Source organism: Mus musculus, chromosome 15, assembly GCF_000001635.26.
Source record: "Mus musculus strain C57BL/6J chromosome 15, GRCm38.p6 C57BL/6J".
NCBI classification, from domain to species: Eukaryota; Metazoa; Chordata; class Mammalia; order Rodentia; family Muridae; genus Mus; species Mus musculus.
In genome coordinates, this window is record NC_000081.6 from 28,359,512 (window position 1) to 28,375,014 (window position 15,503).

Here is a 15,503-nt window from a genome sequence, read left to right on the forward strand (position 1 = left end):
GAGAACAGGGTCCCCAATAGAGGAGCTAGAGAAAGGATCCAAGGAGCAGAAGGGGTTTGAAGCCCCATAGGAGGAACAACAATATGAATGAACCAGTGCTGAAATACTCCTATACTAACTTTTCACTGGTTGGCAGCAAAGCAAAGCTGAGCACCAGGTCCGGATCATCTGCTGCCTCTCTCCACACCCTCCTGCCTCCTCCCCATGAATTTTTGTCACCCATCTTAACACTCACAGTTGATTTATCAATAATGTGTTTATTTTATTGTTAGCTGTTAGTTGGGCATTTTTTACATTTCTGTGTCAGTTCTAGCATTATGGTTTACATTTTAACATCCCCAACCCACCATGGACCATTGTATATACGTCCCTTTGTCTGAGTCTGTCTGTCTATCATCTATCTCCCTCCCTTTTTTTTTTTTTTTTTTTTTTTTTTTGAGACAGGGTCATGCTGTGTAACCCTGGTTAGCCTTTTAAACTTTGCTAATGTAAGAGTGTTTTCAATAATTTATAATAAAGTGGAAGATTCCATTACTTGGGCTGTATGGTGTTAAATAAAGAGCACAACCTCTCAATTTTTATATTTTAGATATATATCATACATAGATGGAAATGTAAAGTCAAGTAGATTTATGTTTCAATTTAATTGTGCATGATATTTAAGAAAAACGACTTAACAGCTTGAATGGCATTCCCACTGATATAGTAAAAACACCTGTATAATTTTACAATGACTTTAAAATTTAATTCCCTTTTCATGTATCACATATGTCTAATTCTCTGTAGGTTATGTTTATACTGATTCTGGGCTGTGACTTAGACACAGTAAGAGAGAAAGAGAGGAACCACAGAGCTAGTGAGAGAAGCAGTCATCTAACCTTCTCTTTTACATCTGTGAGCCCATGAGAGCCCTTATGTAAAGCCTTGCAAATTATGCAGATTTACACAGTGTCTCATTCACAGGGACATTTGTGTGCATGAAAGGCTTTTCCTAGAACTATCAGTGAACAATCCTTTGATGTAAAAAAGCCACGCCTCCACATTAATTTCTTCCTTTGTTGTTGTTGTTAGAAAAAACAGAAACATCTACAATGCAGGTCAACTGATGTGATAAGTACTGCTTATGATACAACATGAGGACTGTAAACCATAGAGGATAGAAGTGTGTTTACTTCAGAAAAATGTATACAGATGAATATAATGGAAGAATTACTATGTGTCTGTGTATGAGAGGAGTTAACATTTGCCTTTCATGACATTTAGGAACCATGAAGACTGAATTACCCACTGAGTTAATTCAGAAAGCTGAACTGGGCTTTAGGTCTCATATCTTAGATGGAAGACTGGGAGATTTCCTCATTCCATTCCTAAGCCCACTTGGTTTTCTAGCCACCTAGTTTTTAACTACTTAAAAGTCATGGCTATACCTGGAAGTAATGTTGATTTCTTATGTCTGTATGGCATAGATAGACAATGAAATCAGAATTTTGTAAAGGGTCTATAGATTGGCGAAATCATGGTGACCATCACCTCTAATTTCAGAGTAAAGTTGTATGGCTTATCAAAGAATCATTCAGGCTTCTGCTAAAGATTTAAGATTTTTTTTTTAAATCAGTAGCTGGAGTGGCAAAAAGTAACACTTTCAGAAAATCATTAGCCTATAAGGCATGTTGGCTAGGGCACATCTTTGGAGATGTCTTGGGTCATATTTCCAGGAGTATGTCAACAAGTATCCCACCATGAACATAATCAACTAGCCTGTAGAATGAGCATCATTTCATTATGCATGTTTTATTACCATCTGTGGATAAGTTTAGAGACCAAGGAAGATTATCTAGGGTAAGCAGCTAGCATCATGCAACTCCTTGTAGGTCACTCATGGGAAGTCTGTGGAGTAGTGGGCATGGTTATACCACCCTTTAGAAAGACTATCCTGACCACAGAGCAGAGAGCAAGATGGAAGAGGTGAATGACTTTGTAAGAGATATCTGATGGTTACTATTCAAGAGGGAGGTTGGACTGGGCCAGGGTGCAGAAATGAGAGTGAAATGGAACACATGGATCCATTTTATCTTGGTTAGACAAAAATTGATAGTCAGTTTAATGGATGTTGAAAGAGAATGGGAAATATCAAACTATGATTCTTGGACTTCCATATTTCTTTACTAATATATCAAATGTATATGGTCTCAAGTTACTTTCTAGATACTAAAGGTACAATGAAGAATAACATAGATAGGATGTATACTCTAGATTTCATTCTAGAGTAAGAAAGAGATGGTAACTAAATGTTAGAATACCTATTTGGAGTTAGAGCTGCTTGTTTTGGTATTTGTGATGCTGTGGGGAACCTAAGTGGAGAAGTGAAATTATTTATCTGTTTGCATTTGCATGTGTGTTCAGGTGCACATGTGTGAGGAGTCATATGTGCATCCGTGTGGCCTGTATGTGAAAGTTAGAGGACAACATTTGCTGTTGAAACAGAGTGCCACACAGATCTGCAGCTCACCAAATGAGAAGGGCTGGCCACCAGGCACCTGCCTGTCCTCTGTCTTTAGAACTGAGATTCCAAGCATGTGTCTCCATACTCAGATCCTCACTGCTAGCATGGCAAGCATTTAGCCATTGGGCTTCCTCCACCGACATTTAGTTAGTTGTTGATATCGTTTGGCATCAACCTTTTCTAATGTGCTGATTCATTTTAGAAAATTATATAGTTAATAAAACAGCTCCACATTTACAAACTGTCTCATTCCCTCTTTCTTTTTGCTTTTGCCAGCATAGCCATTTTATGATATGTAATATATTTATCCTTTCCCATCACTTAAAAGAAATCAGGGTCAGAGTGATGAGGGAGAGAGTGTCCCACATGTGGGAGTTCCTCGGTGTTATTCTAATTATCCCACCTATGGACTTTTAGCCTTGGAAGATCCTAGAAAACATAAAATTTTCACATGACAAAGAGTTCTTTTTAATAGATGTGGGATGATGGGAAGACTCTGGTTTGCCATAGGGGGTTGTCTGGAGGTTATTAATTGGCTTATGCATTTAAATTCATTGAAAAGCAGAGCTAAATTTAAATCAGTACATTAAACAGCATGCTTTTGTGTCAGGGGAATATGACACTCTCTTTTCTATTATATAATTTCCATGGGAGATTTGTTTTATAATTGGATGAGTTGTGATATGTTTACATGTATTTCTATTGAAAATGATGAAAACATTTTCATCTCTCTCTATTGCTTATTGAAATGATGATGGAAACTTACAATTTGCAATTACTTTGAAGATTTCTGGAGGCAAATATATAGCCATTCCCTTATATTATAGTACATTTTATAGTTATATATTGGTTATAAAAATAATTTTAACTGGTTTACCCTTTACACATTGCAAGAAAATACTTTCGGATAGGAGTTGTAAGAAATCATTTTTGGATAGAAGAATTCAGTTTTATTTCAGTGTGCCTTTACTCTCTGTGCATGTATTCAGCAGTTCTAATATAATTTAACAGCATGCATGGATCGATCCTACAATTGTATCAATGTACAGTTGTACAATAGAACTCTGAGCTTGTAGAGTTGGAGATTTTAGAATTTCCTGTTTGTTCTTGTATGCTAATTCTAGTTACCTGGTCAATACATTTCTTTTAACTTTACATTTATTTTAACTTAAGTGAATTTGGTTACTATTAATAGCAATACAAAATAAGCTAAGACTGAAAAACGCAAATGATTTTCACTGCATTTTGTTTCCTGTAGAGACCTAGATAAAGGCAAAGACCCAATCACTACAAACTAACAAAGGAGTTCATTTTGATGGTTTATTTCTAAGCCACTGTGGATGGCCATGGGAACAAATGTATTACCAGTGTCATGAGTCTGAGATTCCTTTTAAGAAAGAGAAGGAATGTAATGTTGTGAGGGGGATCTGGAAGGAGCTGGGGGTTAGGAAAGAATATGATAAAAATATACTGTACAAAATTCTCAAAGAATAAATAAAAAATAAGTTTGAGATCTTTCTTGTACCTTCTCCCTATTGTCTTGGATAAGTAGAGCACAGCATGGCCTCTCCTCCTACCACGGAGGAGTGTTGAGTGAGAGGAGACAGTGGGCTTTGTTCTTGCTGTGTTGGAGAATAGGAAAGACTCATTGTTGGTGCAGCTGTGGGGTCCCACAGCAGGGGATCTGAATCACAGGGGATACTGGAAACAACAGTAGCAGCCTTCAGTCCAAGGCAGGCTATACAGCTCATGAGTCAATATCCTTATTTAACAATCAATATCCCCCTTTAACAGTATCTCTGATTGTGGTAAAACTTTTACAGGACTGAGGTTAGGAGTAGTTGGTATAAGAACCAGGAAATGTGCTTCTCAGCCATTCCGTATTCCTCAGGTGAGAATTCTTTGTTTAGCTCTGAGCCCCATTTTTTAATGGGGTTATTTGATTTTTTGGAGTCCACCTTCTTGAGTTCTTAAGCACCTGAAAAAATGTTCAGCATCCTTAATCATCAGAGAAATGCAAATCAAAACAACCCTGAGATTCCACCTCACACCAGTCAGAATGGCTAAGATCAAAAATTCAGGTGACAGCAGATGCTGGCGAGGATGTGGAGAAAGGAACACTCTTCCATTGTTGGTGGGATTGCAAGCTTGTACAACTATTCTGGAAATCAGTCTGGCGGTTCCTTAGAAAACTGGATATAGTACTACCTGAGGATCCTGCAATACTTCTCTTGGGCATATATCCAGAAGATGTTCCAACCGGTAAGAAGGACACATGCTCCACTATGTTCATAGCAGCCTTATTTATAATAGCCAGAAGCTGGAAAGAACCCAGATGCCCCTCAACAGAGGAATGGATACAGAAAATGTGGTACATTTACACAATGGAGTACTACTCAGCTATTAAAAAGAATGAATTTATGAAATTCCTAGGCAAATGGTTGGACCTGGAGGGTATCATCCTGAGTGAGGTAACCCAATCACAAAGGAACTCACACAATATGTACACACTGATAAGTGGATATTAGCCCAGAAACTTTGGATAGCCAAGATATAAGATACAATTTGCTAAACGCATGAAACTCAAGAAGAACAAAGACCAAAGTGTGGACACTTTGCCCCTTATTAGAATTGGGAACAAAACACCCATGGAAGGAGTTACAGAGACAAAGTTTGGAGCTGTGTCAAAAGGATGGACCATCTAGAGCCTGCCATATCCAGGGTTCCATCCCATAATCAGCTTCCAAACGCTGACACCATTGCATATACTAGCAAGATTTTGCTGAAAGGACCCAGATATAGCTGTGTCTTGTGAGACTATGCTGGGGCCTAGCAAACACATAAGTGGATGCTCACAGTCAGCTATTGGATGGATCACAGGGCCCCCAATGGAGGAGCTAGAGAAAGTACCCAAGGAGCAAAAGGGATCTGCAACCCTATAGGTGGAACAACTTTATGAACTAACCAGTACCCCGGAGCTCTTGACGCCAGCTGCATATGTATCAAAAGATGGCCTAGTCGGCCATCACTGGAAAGAGAGGCCCATTGGACTTGCAAACTTTATATGCCCCAGTACAGGGGAACACCAGGGCCAAAAAGTGGGAGTGGGTGGGTAGGGGAGTTGGTGGGAGGGTATGGGGGACTTCTGGTATAGCATTGGAAATGTAAATGAGGAAAATACCTAATAAAAAGTATAAAAAAACAAAACAAAACAGGAAATGGCACAAAATCCTCATAAATCAGCAGGAAAGCATCAACCAAGAAGATTCCAAGCAGAATTGACATTAATGGGAACTTTAGTAAATGGTAAATGAAACTAGATTCTTAAAGCCTGTAAGTATTATGCAAAAAAAATTTAGGAACTAAGTAGCTTCCCCAAATTACAGAGGGCACCTTTGGCTTTTGATAAGTAAGTAGCCCCTCTCATTTAAAGGTTCTCATCTTGTCTAATGTCTGCTTGTGGTCGTTGATCAAGTCTTAGCGAAGGTTTTCAGATGTTTCTGTTGGTGTTCTTGCTTAACAGAGGACAATAGAGAGCTACGTGGATAAACGCATGGGCACGACATATGGTCCTCCTGCGGGGAAGAAAATGGCTGTCTTTATTGATGATTTAAATATGCCTGTAATCAACGAATGGGGTGATCAGGTATATCAATTCCACTGTACATTTCTATTTTGCTAATTTATGACTGATTTATTCTTCTATGAGTAAATTTTTTTTGTATATTTTCAACATGCAATTTCTGAAATTTACAACAAACTCTGTTCTGTAGAAAAGCTTAAGGAATTATGTTCTAGTACTATGTCTGTCTATCTGTCCATTCTGTCCTCTCTTGTATTTCTGTACTTTTGAGGCCAGAGGTTATCATTAGGTAGCTTTGTCCACCACTCTCTACCTTCCTGGAGACAGGTCTCTCTGAACCTGGGCCTCACCATTTTGGTAGACTGGCCACTACTTGTCATTACCCCTAATCCCAGATCTGAGGTATACATAACCACACCTGGCTCTTATGTGGCTTCTGGAGGACCTAGACTCAAGTCTTCATGCTTTAGCTGTGAGCACTGTACCTACTGAGCCTTTCTTTAGTCTAAGGAATGGCATTTTAATTCTAAAAGTTATTTCTCTTAGGTTACTAATGAGATTGTCCGACAGCTGATGGAACAAAGTGGGTTCTATAACCTGGAGAAGCCTGGAGAGTTCACTAGCATTGTGGACATCCAGTTCTTGGCAGCCATGATCCATCCTGGGGGTGGACGCAATGACATACCACAGCGCTTGAAGAGACAGTTCTCCATATTCAACTGTACCTTGCCTTCAGATGCTTCCATGGACAAGATCTTTGGTAAAATGGTTGTTCGTTGGCAGGGGAAAGAGGGATGTGGTATCTGCTCTCAGCAAGTCTACGCAGAGGGCACCACGGAGTGGGAGAAGCTCTTGGTTTGCATCCTTATTCCTGTTTTACTTTGTTTCCTACAGTGATTAATTATAAATATTTATGGACATAGAAGCCATATTCCATGTTCTCTTCTATATCATCATCATCACCACCACCACTTTCATTTAAGTAGTTGTTATCAGCTTCTCATGGAAAAAAGTTATACATGACACATACGTGAGCTGGTTTTCACATGCGCAATCTATACCTTTGTTAAGAACAGGTGCCTAATAATCTAACCAAATATGACTCTCATCTAACCACCAGGGTACTCAACAGAATTGTAATCAATTACTCATGGATTAAATATGTAGCACTCCAGAGACGATTTAAGTGAAGAGCTACAAGCTCAATATATAACCAAGTATATTTACTTGAGCAACGAAAATGCATTGTTACTGGTTTTGGAATTATTCTTTACTTAAAAAAGTGTCTGAAGTTATGAACAACTCTCTGTTAGGTATTAATTTATAATTTCTGAAACTGCAACTGACACAAAACTCATTAGGATTACCCTAATTAATTTCTGGCAGGATAAAATGTCATCTTGTCACCCCAGGTTTGGAGAATGTGACAGCGCTCTGCCTTCAGTCACAGCAGTGGGAAGGTTTGGAGACCTAATGACATTTGAATTATCTAAATTTGGGGAAAGTAAAGTTGATGAGAGGAGATGACTTCTACTACATGTAACTTTTCTTTGGTGCCTGGAAAATGTTATGCATAAGGAAAATGATTTTACAATGCACGGAAAGTCAACAAAATAAGAGGAAACTATAGAGGACAAAAAAAAAAAAAAAACCAACAAAAAAACCCTTAACCTTTTATACCAATTTTATATATTTATCACTGTTACTCATTGAATGATATTAAATTAGTGTATCCAGAATTTTCATAGTGTTTGCTTCCATCATCACCATCATCAGACCCTACTGGGATAGAATCTAGAGCTTTGCACATATTAGGCAAATGTTTTACCACAGAGAAGCTTTTCTCCAGCCCCTTGAGAGCACTTTTAAAATAATACTCTGATATACTGAATGCTGACTTACTTAAACCTATCACTAGTTTTTTGAGTATTTGAAACATTAACAGACCATTAATTGATATGATTGTCTTAGTGCATAGCCATCTGTTAAAATATATCAGTACATTCGTGCAAATTCTTCATTTTCATGCTTTTCCTCAACACTGAGTGCAGGGATTAGTCAGATTGTGATTATCCTCCCTCTTCCCAGGTGTGATTGGGGCAGGCTACTACTGTGCCCAGCGGGGCTTCTCGGAGGAAGTTCAAGATGCTCTGATAAAGCTGGTACCCCTGACGCGCCGTCTGTGGCAGATGACCAAACTGAAGATGCTCCCAACGCCTGCGAAATTCCACTATGTGTTCAACCTTCGAGACCTCTCCAGGATCTGGCAGGGCATGCTGAACATCACTTCAGAGGTCATCAAAGACACAGACGTACGTGATACTTAATATATAAAACAATTCCCATTGCTATTTTCTTATCCTAAATTTGATTTTTATATGAAGTCTGAAAAAAATTGGATCTTCTTACATACTTTCATCTGTGTCTGGGTATCATCAGTGAGAGAAAAACTAAATATCACATTAGAAAATTTGAACTATAATTTTGATTAAAGTAATTTATATTTAAAGAAATAATATATACAATTATTATCTAAGGGGTATGTATTAGCATCTCTTCCTATTTTCTTGGTAAAATATCCCAATATGAACAATTTAAAGGAGGAAGGATTTATTTTGGCTCTTTCTGGTAAGGTATAGACTATCCTAGTTGAGGAAGGCACTGGGGCAGAGTGTGAGGCTGCTGGTTACATTGTATCCACAGTCAGGAAGCAGATAGCAATGAATGCTGGAGATTACATCGTATCCATAGCCAGGAAGCAGTCAGCAGTGAATGCTGATACTCAGTTTGTGTTTTTGTCAGTCTAGGACCTCTGCCCAAGGAATAGCATAATCTGTAGTTAAGGTAGGTCTTCCCACCTCTACTGACCAAATCTAGATGATTCAGCACAGGCATGGGCTTGTGTTCTGGATGACCCCAGATTATATCAAGGTGACAGTTGCTATTAATCACAGGCTAGAATAGAAAAAATATTGGTTTTTTTTTTTTCATAATCTCCACTTTTCTTCAAAAAGTAGTGGGCACAATTATGAGTGGTTTTATTGCATAATAGTCTTCATACTTTAAACTTCACGTTTGAACTTAAAAAAATAATTGTATTTATAAACAAGCAGTCAGAATGAAAAGAAAACATTTTGTTGGTACTCACCTGTGAGTTTTCCTTGTAGTTAGATGAAGTAAAAAGAATTATCTATTCTGCTACAACTGAAAAGAGGCAGCAGAGTAGAAAATACATTTACTACAAAAAACCAAAATGAGCATTTATGGACAGATGTGAATATGACCCTTCCCATGTTGTAAGAACTCCCTTCAAAGCTGAGTGTGGTGGCGCACGCTTTTAATCCCAGCACTGAGTTTGAGGCCAGCCTGGTCTACAGAGTGAGTTTCAGGACAGCCAAGGCTACACAGAGAAACCCTGTCTTGAAGAAAAAACAAAACAAAACAAAACAAAACAAACAAAACAAAACAAAACAAAACCAACCCCAAAACTAAAAAACGAACAAACAAAAAAACCAATCAACCAACCAACCAACCAACCAACCAACCAACCAACCAGCCAACCAAAAACAAAAACAAAAACAAAAAAACCCCAACCAACCAACTAAACAAAAACTCCCTTCAGAATAGAACAATAGCTTTTTAAAAACTCTGCTATGTCTTTGACCTTTACAGTGTGACTGTGTGCTCAGTCCCAGTCCCAGGTGGCTTCTTTCCTGGGCTTTCTGGAGCTGGGGATGTAGTTTGGCCACTGGCTTCAGGAGTACTGGCTACAAAAACCACTCATAGGGTGGGATTATGGACAAATAGTCAGTAAGCATGTCGAGTGTTCACTCCCAAATCCCCTCATTTCTGCTCCAGATGCTCGCCAACAGGCACCCGTACTTGCTAACTTTTGAAAACCAGACAAATTTTTGGGAAAGCTCATAATTCATACTACAAACTGACATTTAGTTTAGCAGTAGTAAATATTTCAAGTTGTTTTAAACATTTTTTTTCATTTTGTAAACACACACACAGAGATAGGGGGGGGGAGGGAGAACTTTCTAAGCCATCATTTTAGCTCAATGCAAACAGCTTTAGAAATTGATACTATAGTAAACTTTTTCTTAATGGAAACTTTTTATATTCTGGAAACCAAATAGCTTTTGTCATTAGTAACAAATCTGACTTCAAAGGTAAGGAATTCTATGATTATTTTAAAGCAAATAATAGAGTTTATCAAATATTATTTTTTTTTGAAAGAATAGGAGTGATGTTTAATCATTTTCCCCCCAGCTACCAGTGGATTTTGATCTCTGAGTTTTTTCATTCAGATATGCTAGATTTACTTTTGCAGCATTTTTCTCATTTATACTAATTAAATATGTCTTTTTATAAATCTTGATTGCATACATGTAAGAGTTGTTCATATTTTGTACATTACACTATAAGTGACCCACGAAAGGAAACATTGTAGCCAATTTAGTAACAAATGAACACCTTTCTACACGACATCAATTAGTTTGTTGATTGATCTGATAAATTTGTAATGTTTTTAACTGAAGATTTTTTTCAATAAAGACCACAAAATAATAAATTCTATTTCCTTTTATTATGTTTTAATAAGATCAACTTAAATTGAAATATAGGCATATTGTATCTATTTTTAAAGTACTGTACCTGAAAACCAGAGAGATGAGGCTCTGTGGTATATCAACCTGAAATCTCAATTATGGCACAGTGGGAATTAATGAGGCATTTAATTATGTCTTCAACAGGAACTCCTCAGGCTGTGGAAGCATGAGTGTAAACGTGTGATAGCTGACCGCTTTAGCATGTCCAGCGATGTGACCTGGTTCGATAAGGCTGTTGTCAGTTTGGTAGAGGAGGAGTTTGGTGAAGAGAAAGCACCTGTAGTGGATTGTGGAGTTGATGCTTATTTTGTGGATTTCTTGAGGGATGCACCAGAAGCTACAGGTAAACTATTGAGGTGTTTGAAATTCTCCAAAAGGTGGCGCCCAAGGCGAGATCTAACGCTAGAAGGTTTGTACATTTGCAGAGCTTCAGTTCCTGTGCAGAAAACAAACCCGGGGAAAGTATGTGCTCAGTAAGTACGGGAGGAGTGATCAGTACAAAATCATAGAGTTCAAAGGTGAATTGCCTTTATGGTGATCACTTTGGTTATTAAACTGAGCAAAGATGTGGGGTAGAGCAAAAGAACATGTCTAGGACTTGTGGTCTATCAGAGGTAGAAGGGAGGATTTAATACCTATTGGCTGAATGTCTCTTGAATCTCCTTGTTTTCATGTTTGCAGATAGAAATGTGATTGTCACAGCACAGGAATTGGGGGAAAACCCAAGTGTTATCTGTGGAGTATGTAGGCATCTGCAGCCATAGCTACTGCCAAATAAAAGGCAACCAGAATGGCAATGATTATTCTTACCCAGGCATCTGAATTCTATAGGAAGCCCAGTGCATATAACCTAGAAGAAGTGAGTGATGCTCAGGCAGCCTTTTGTGATTGGATTCACAGAAAGTGGAGATCTATTCCTTTTATTTATGGAAATAGACACACTGCCCTGACTTTCATATCAGAACTAAATGGTTTTAAAACAAACATTATTCTTCATTTAAAGACTATTTCTAAAACTGAGGATAGATTCTTGGTCATGTCTTAATATAAGCTGTTGGCACTGGGACTAGAGCTCAGCTGATAGGTACAGTGCTTGCCCACCACACATAAAGTGTTAAACTTCATAAACTTCATAAACAGAGAGCAGAGGCATAAGCCTGTTGTACCAGCAGATGGGAAGCAGAGACCAGAGCTAAGGCCACCATTGACTTACAGGACACTCTAGGCTAATGTAGTCATGTCTTCTAATGGTTGGGGATGACTACAGTATCTCTGATTTGTGGTGGCAACTATATGTGTGATCCATCAAAAGTTTCTGAGTGAAAGGTACAAAAAAAACCCATTACAGTTTCCCCTGAAGTTAGAAAGACTTCTTGTATAGTAGGTCAAGCGTGTATAAAATCTGGCAAGACCATTTGGAAAAAAATGACTAGGACTTATCCTGTGTTTATTGGACTCATTTATATCTCACACCCTCCGGTTGAGAATGATGAGTAAATAGACTGAGCTTTTAAAGGGTCAAAGTGCAACTGCTCCACCTGGGGTGAGGGCAAAGGCCATTAAAGAAATGTCCAACTGCCTGTGACTTTAAAACACTTTATTTTGTGAAGCTTGAGTTGAGTATTTATGGAGTTTCCTTATTATAGTTGTCCTAAAAAGCCATGCAGTTCTTTATCTCTCTCAAGATTTTGATGTTATCCAAATTTCTTCAGATTTTTTTTTAACCAGTAATCTCCTGTCTCTGAAATGGTCTTCAAGTCACAATGTTTAGTTGTGAGTTCTCATTAAATCATAAAAAAACCCAAAACATTTGGAATTGGTTCTTTCTAGAAGTATCTGCCCATGATTATGAAAATTCTGAGACTACTACTATTTCCTGCTTTCTCTTCTCCTAAAAATTTAATATGATATTGTGATGGAAAATATTATGTAATATTAATATCAACACACTAAAATTAAAATTTTAGTGTGTTAATTTAGGCAGGAGTAGTCGAGTGCAGTGATTTGAAGAAACTTATTGCTTCTTGCCAAGGTGAAACACCTGAGGAGGCTGATGCTGAAATGCCAAAGCTTTATGAGCCAATCGCATCCCTTAACCACCTGCGAGAGCGTCTGAGTGTGTTCCTGCAGCTCTATAACGAGAGCATCCGTGGCACTGGCATGGACATGGTGTTCTTCATAGATGCAATGGTTCACTTAGTCAAGGTACAGTAGCTTTACCAAGGAGCTCAACGCCAGTGACAAACACTTGGCTTCACCCGGAATAACGCCCCATCCTTCATTTTCTCTTCCTACAAGCAGTCAGTTTAAAAGTTAACTTTCGGTTACATTCCAATGAATTTCTAAGCTGAATGCAACATGTCAAACATTATAGGCCTAAAATAAAAGCACTCATATTTCCAATGTGCGATGTGAAAATTTTATTCAGTGTTGGTGGTATTTGGCTTCTGGCTCAGTGTTTTTGCTGCACGGGATGAATGTGGTTTATCTGAGTTCAAAGAACGAAATCTGTTTATATCTCCATGATGTAAAGAGCAGCACTTTGAAATAATGCCTAAGCCTAAAGCATACCTAGTGAAATAGGTGAGTCAAATACCACACATTCCCTGCACCTTAGGTTCTCAGTGTAGTCATGTGCAGGGATGGAATGTAGAGAGAATGCAGATGCAGGATGGAGAAGGGGATTGGGTGACAGTGTCGAATGGGTAGAATTTCAGTTTTGCAGGAAGAAAAGAGATATGGGAAGTACACGATATTAATGGCTGCACAACAGTATACTTCTACTTAATATTATTAACTTATACACTTTAATTAGTCATGACTGTAAATTATGCTGTATGCATTGATTGTATCATCTGCTTTTCTGGGTGCTATGACCAAATATCTGAGAAAAAAGTAACTTAAGGGAGTATTTTAGTTTCTTGCTTACAGTCTGAAACAATATAGTCTATCCTGGCAGCAAGGGCTTGAGACCGATGATCACATTGCTCCTGCAGTTAGTGGGCAGAGAGCGAAAAGAATCCTGGTGCTCACCTGGCATTTGACTGTTTACCGAGTTTAGGGTGGGTCTTTCCATCCAATTGATCTCATCTAGAAAATCACTCACAGTATGCTTAGACATGTAGTTCTATAGTGACTGTAAATTCACTTGAATTGCAAAATCAAGATTAGCCCTCACATATATTTTGTAATCAAAGCTAACAGTTCTAAAAACAAGACAAAACAAAACAACAGTGCAGAAACAGTTGATCTGGAGAAGAGGAAAATTCTGTTACAATGAATTCCACCGGGGCAGTAGACTTTTATCTTACTTTGTCATATGAGAGAGTTGTTCAGTTCTCAAACACTGGAAGTAACAAAAGTTATATTTTATATATAAAAATGTATACGACATAGTTCATCATTAGATTTTCTGTTTAAAAGATGTCATTGATTTTCTTACTTTCTTGACATCAGTTACTTTCACACTACATACTTTCACTTAGAAAACAGGTGACTTGAGACTGTCTTCTGTCGTTTAGGTATAATAAGCATGAATGACCTCATAAATACAAGTTGTCTGCTCTAATAGTTACTGGATCTGGTCAGGGATGTGGTTTGAGAGGATATACAGTGAGCCTTTCCTGTTATCTAGGGTTTTTCTCACCCGTGCATTTTCTCCATATGAGGGCAAGGATCTTTCTGCAGGATTGAACTGAGCCTGGGACAAAGAGGAAGACAGAGGGGTTATTTGGAGATTGGGTCTCCCAAGTATGCTCAGTGTCTCTGTGAATTCTTAGAATCTGTGACATCTTTCTGGACTGAATGACGAGGTCCAATGTTCTTCCAAATTCTAATAAAAATAATAGTGTGAAATGAACTTCAACTATATGGTTGTTGAGTGTCTGCAATCCTATATGTGGAACAACAATATGAACTAACCAATATCCCCCGGAGCTCTTGTCTCTAGCTGCATATATATCAGAAGATGGCCTAGTCGGCCATCAGTGGAAAGAGGGGCCCATTGGTCATGCAAATTTTATATGCCCCAGTACAGGGGAACGCCAGGGCCAAGAAGTAGGAGTGGGTAGGTGGGGGAGTAGGTGGGGGAGGGGTGTGGGGGACATTTGGGATAGCATTGGAAATGTAAATGAACTGAATACCTAATTTAAAAAAAAGAATAGAACTTCTGCCATACTGAATAATTAAAAGAAAGGGAGGCAAGAAATTAAACAAACAAACAAACAAACAAGCAAGCAAGCAAACAAACAGACTACCCCCCCACAACTTCCCATTCTGTAAATGAGCTCTGTTAATGGTGATGTCATGACTAAAGGTTTGCTGAAGGCGTGGTCTGGCTGGGCTGGGATTGCCCAACACTACCAATGATACTGAGTTTATTTTTGTCAGTATTGTGAAATCACAAAACTTTCTGTTCTGCAAAACAAGTGAGAAGCTTTTCTTCATCTGTCTGAGCATGCTCTTCAAGGCCAGCACCTCAGCTCTGAGGGGGTTTCCTTGATTCTCAGCCTCTAGCTTGGTTGATTTGGAATTGGTCAAGGAATGTATGTCCCAAACATTTGAGACAAAATGGTGCATTTCTCACTGTCTGATAGGATCTCTCTCTCCTTAATATGTGTGTGTGTGCATGTATGTGTGCGTGTGTCCAGCCTATCTAAGCTCTGTGTCATGAGAACATGAGCTTTGAAATGTTTGAGCTAGTCATAAGACATGGCAGAAGTCAGAGAGAGAACAGAGATAAAAATCTGTATCAAGATGGGCTGTAATTAGAATTATTTTATTCATAAAAGTGCCAGACTATGTC

General features: G+C 38.4%; 1 protein-coding gene across 2 annotated transcripts in view; it reads left to right on the plus strand.

The window, feature by feature from the left end:
* The window catches only part of Dnah5 (dynein, axonemal, heavy chain 5), a 317,192-nt gene that overhangs the window by 204,658 nt on the left and 97,031 nt on the right, over positions 1 to 15,503 (plus strand). For both annotated transcript variants that reach the window (XM_006520014.2, NM_133365.3), the window contains exons 48-52: positions 6,027 to 6,149; positions 6,633 to 6,846; positions 8,175 to 8,398; positions 10,844 to 11,042; positions 12,732 to 12,904. In XM_006520014.2, the coding sequence (XP_006520077.1) occupies positions 6,027 to 6,149; positions 6,633 to 6,846; positions 8,175 to 8,398; positions 10,844 to 11,042; positions 12,732 to 12,904 (933 nt within the window). The remainder of the gene's footprint in view (positions 1 to 6,026; positions 6,150 to 6,632; positions 6,847 to 8,174; positions 8,399 to 10,843; positions 11,043 to 12,731; positions 12,905 to 15,503) is intronic.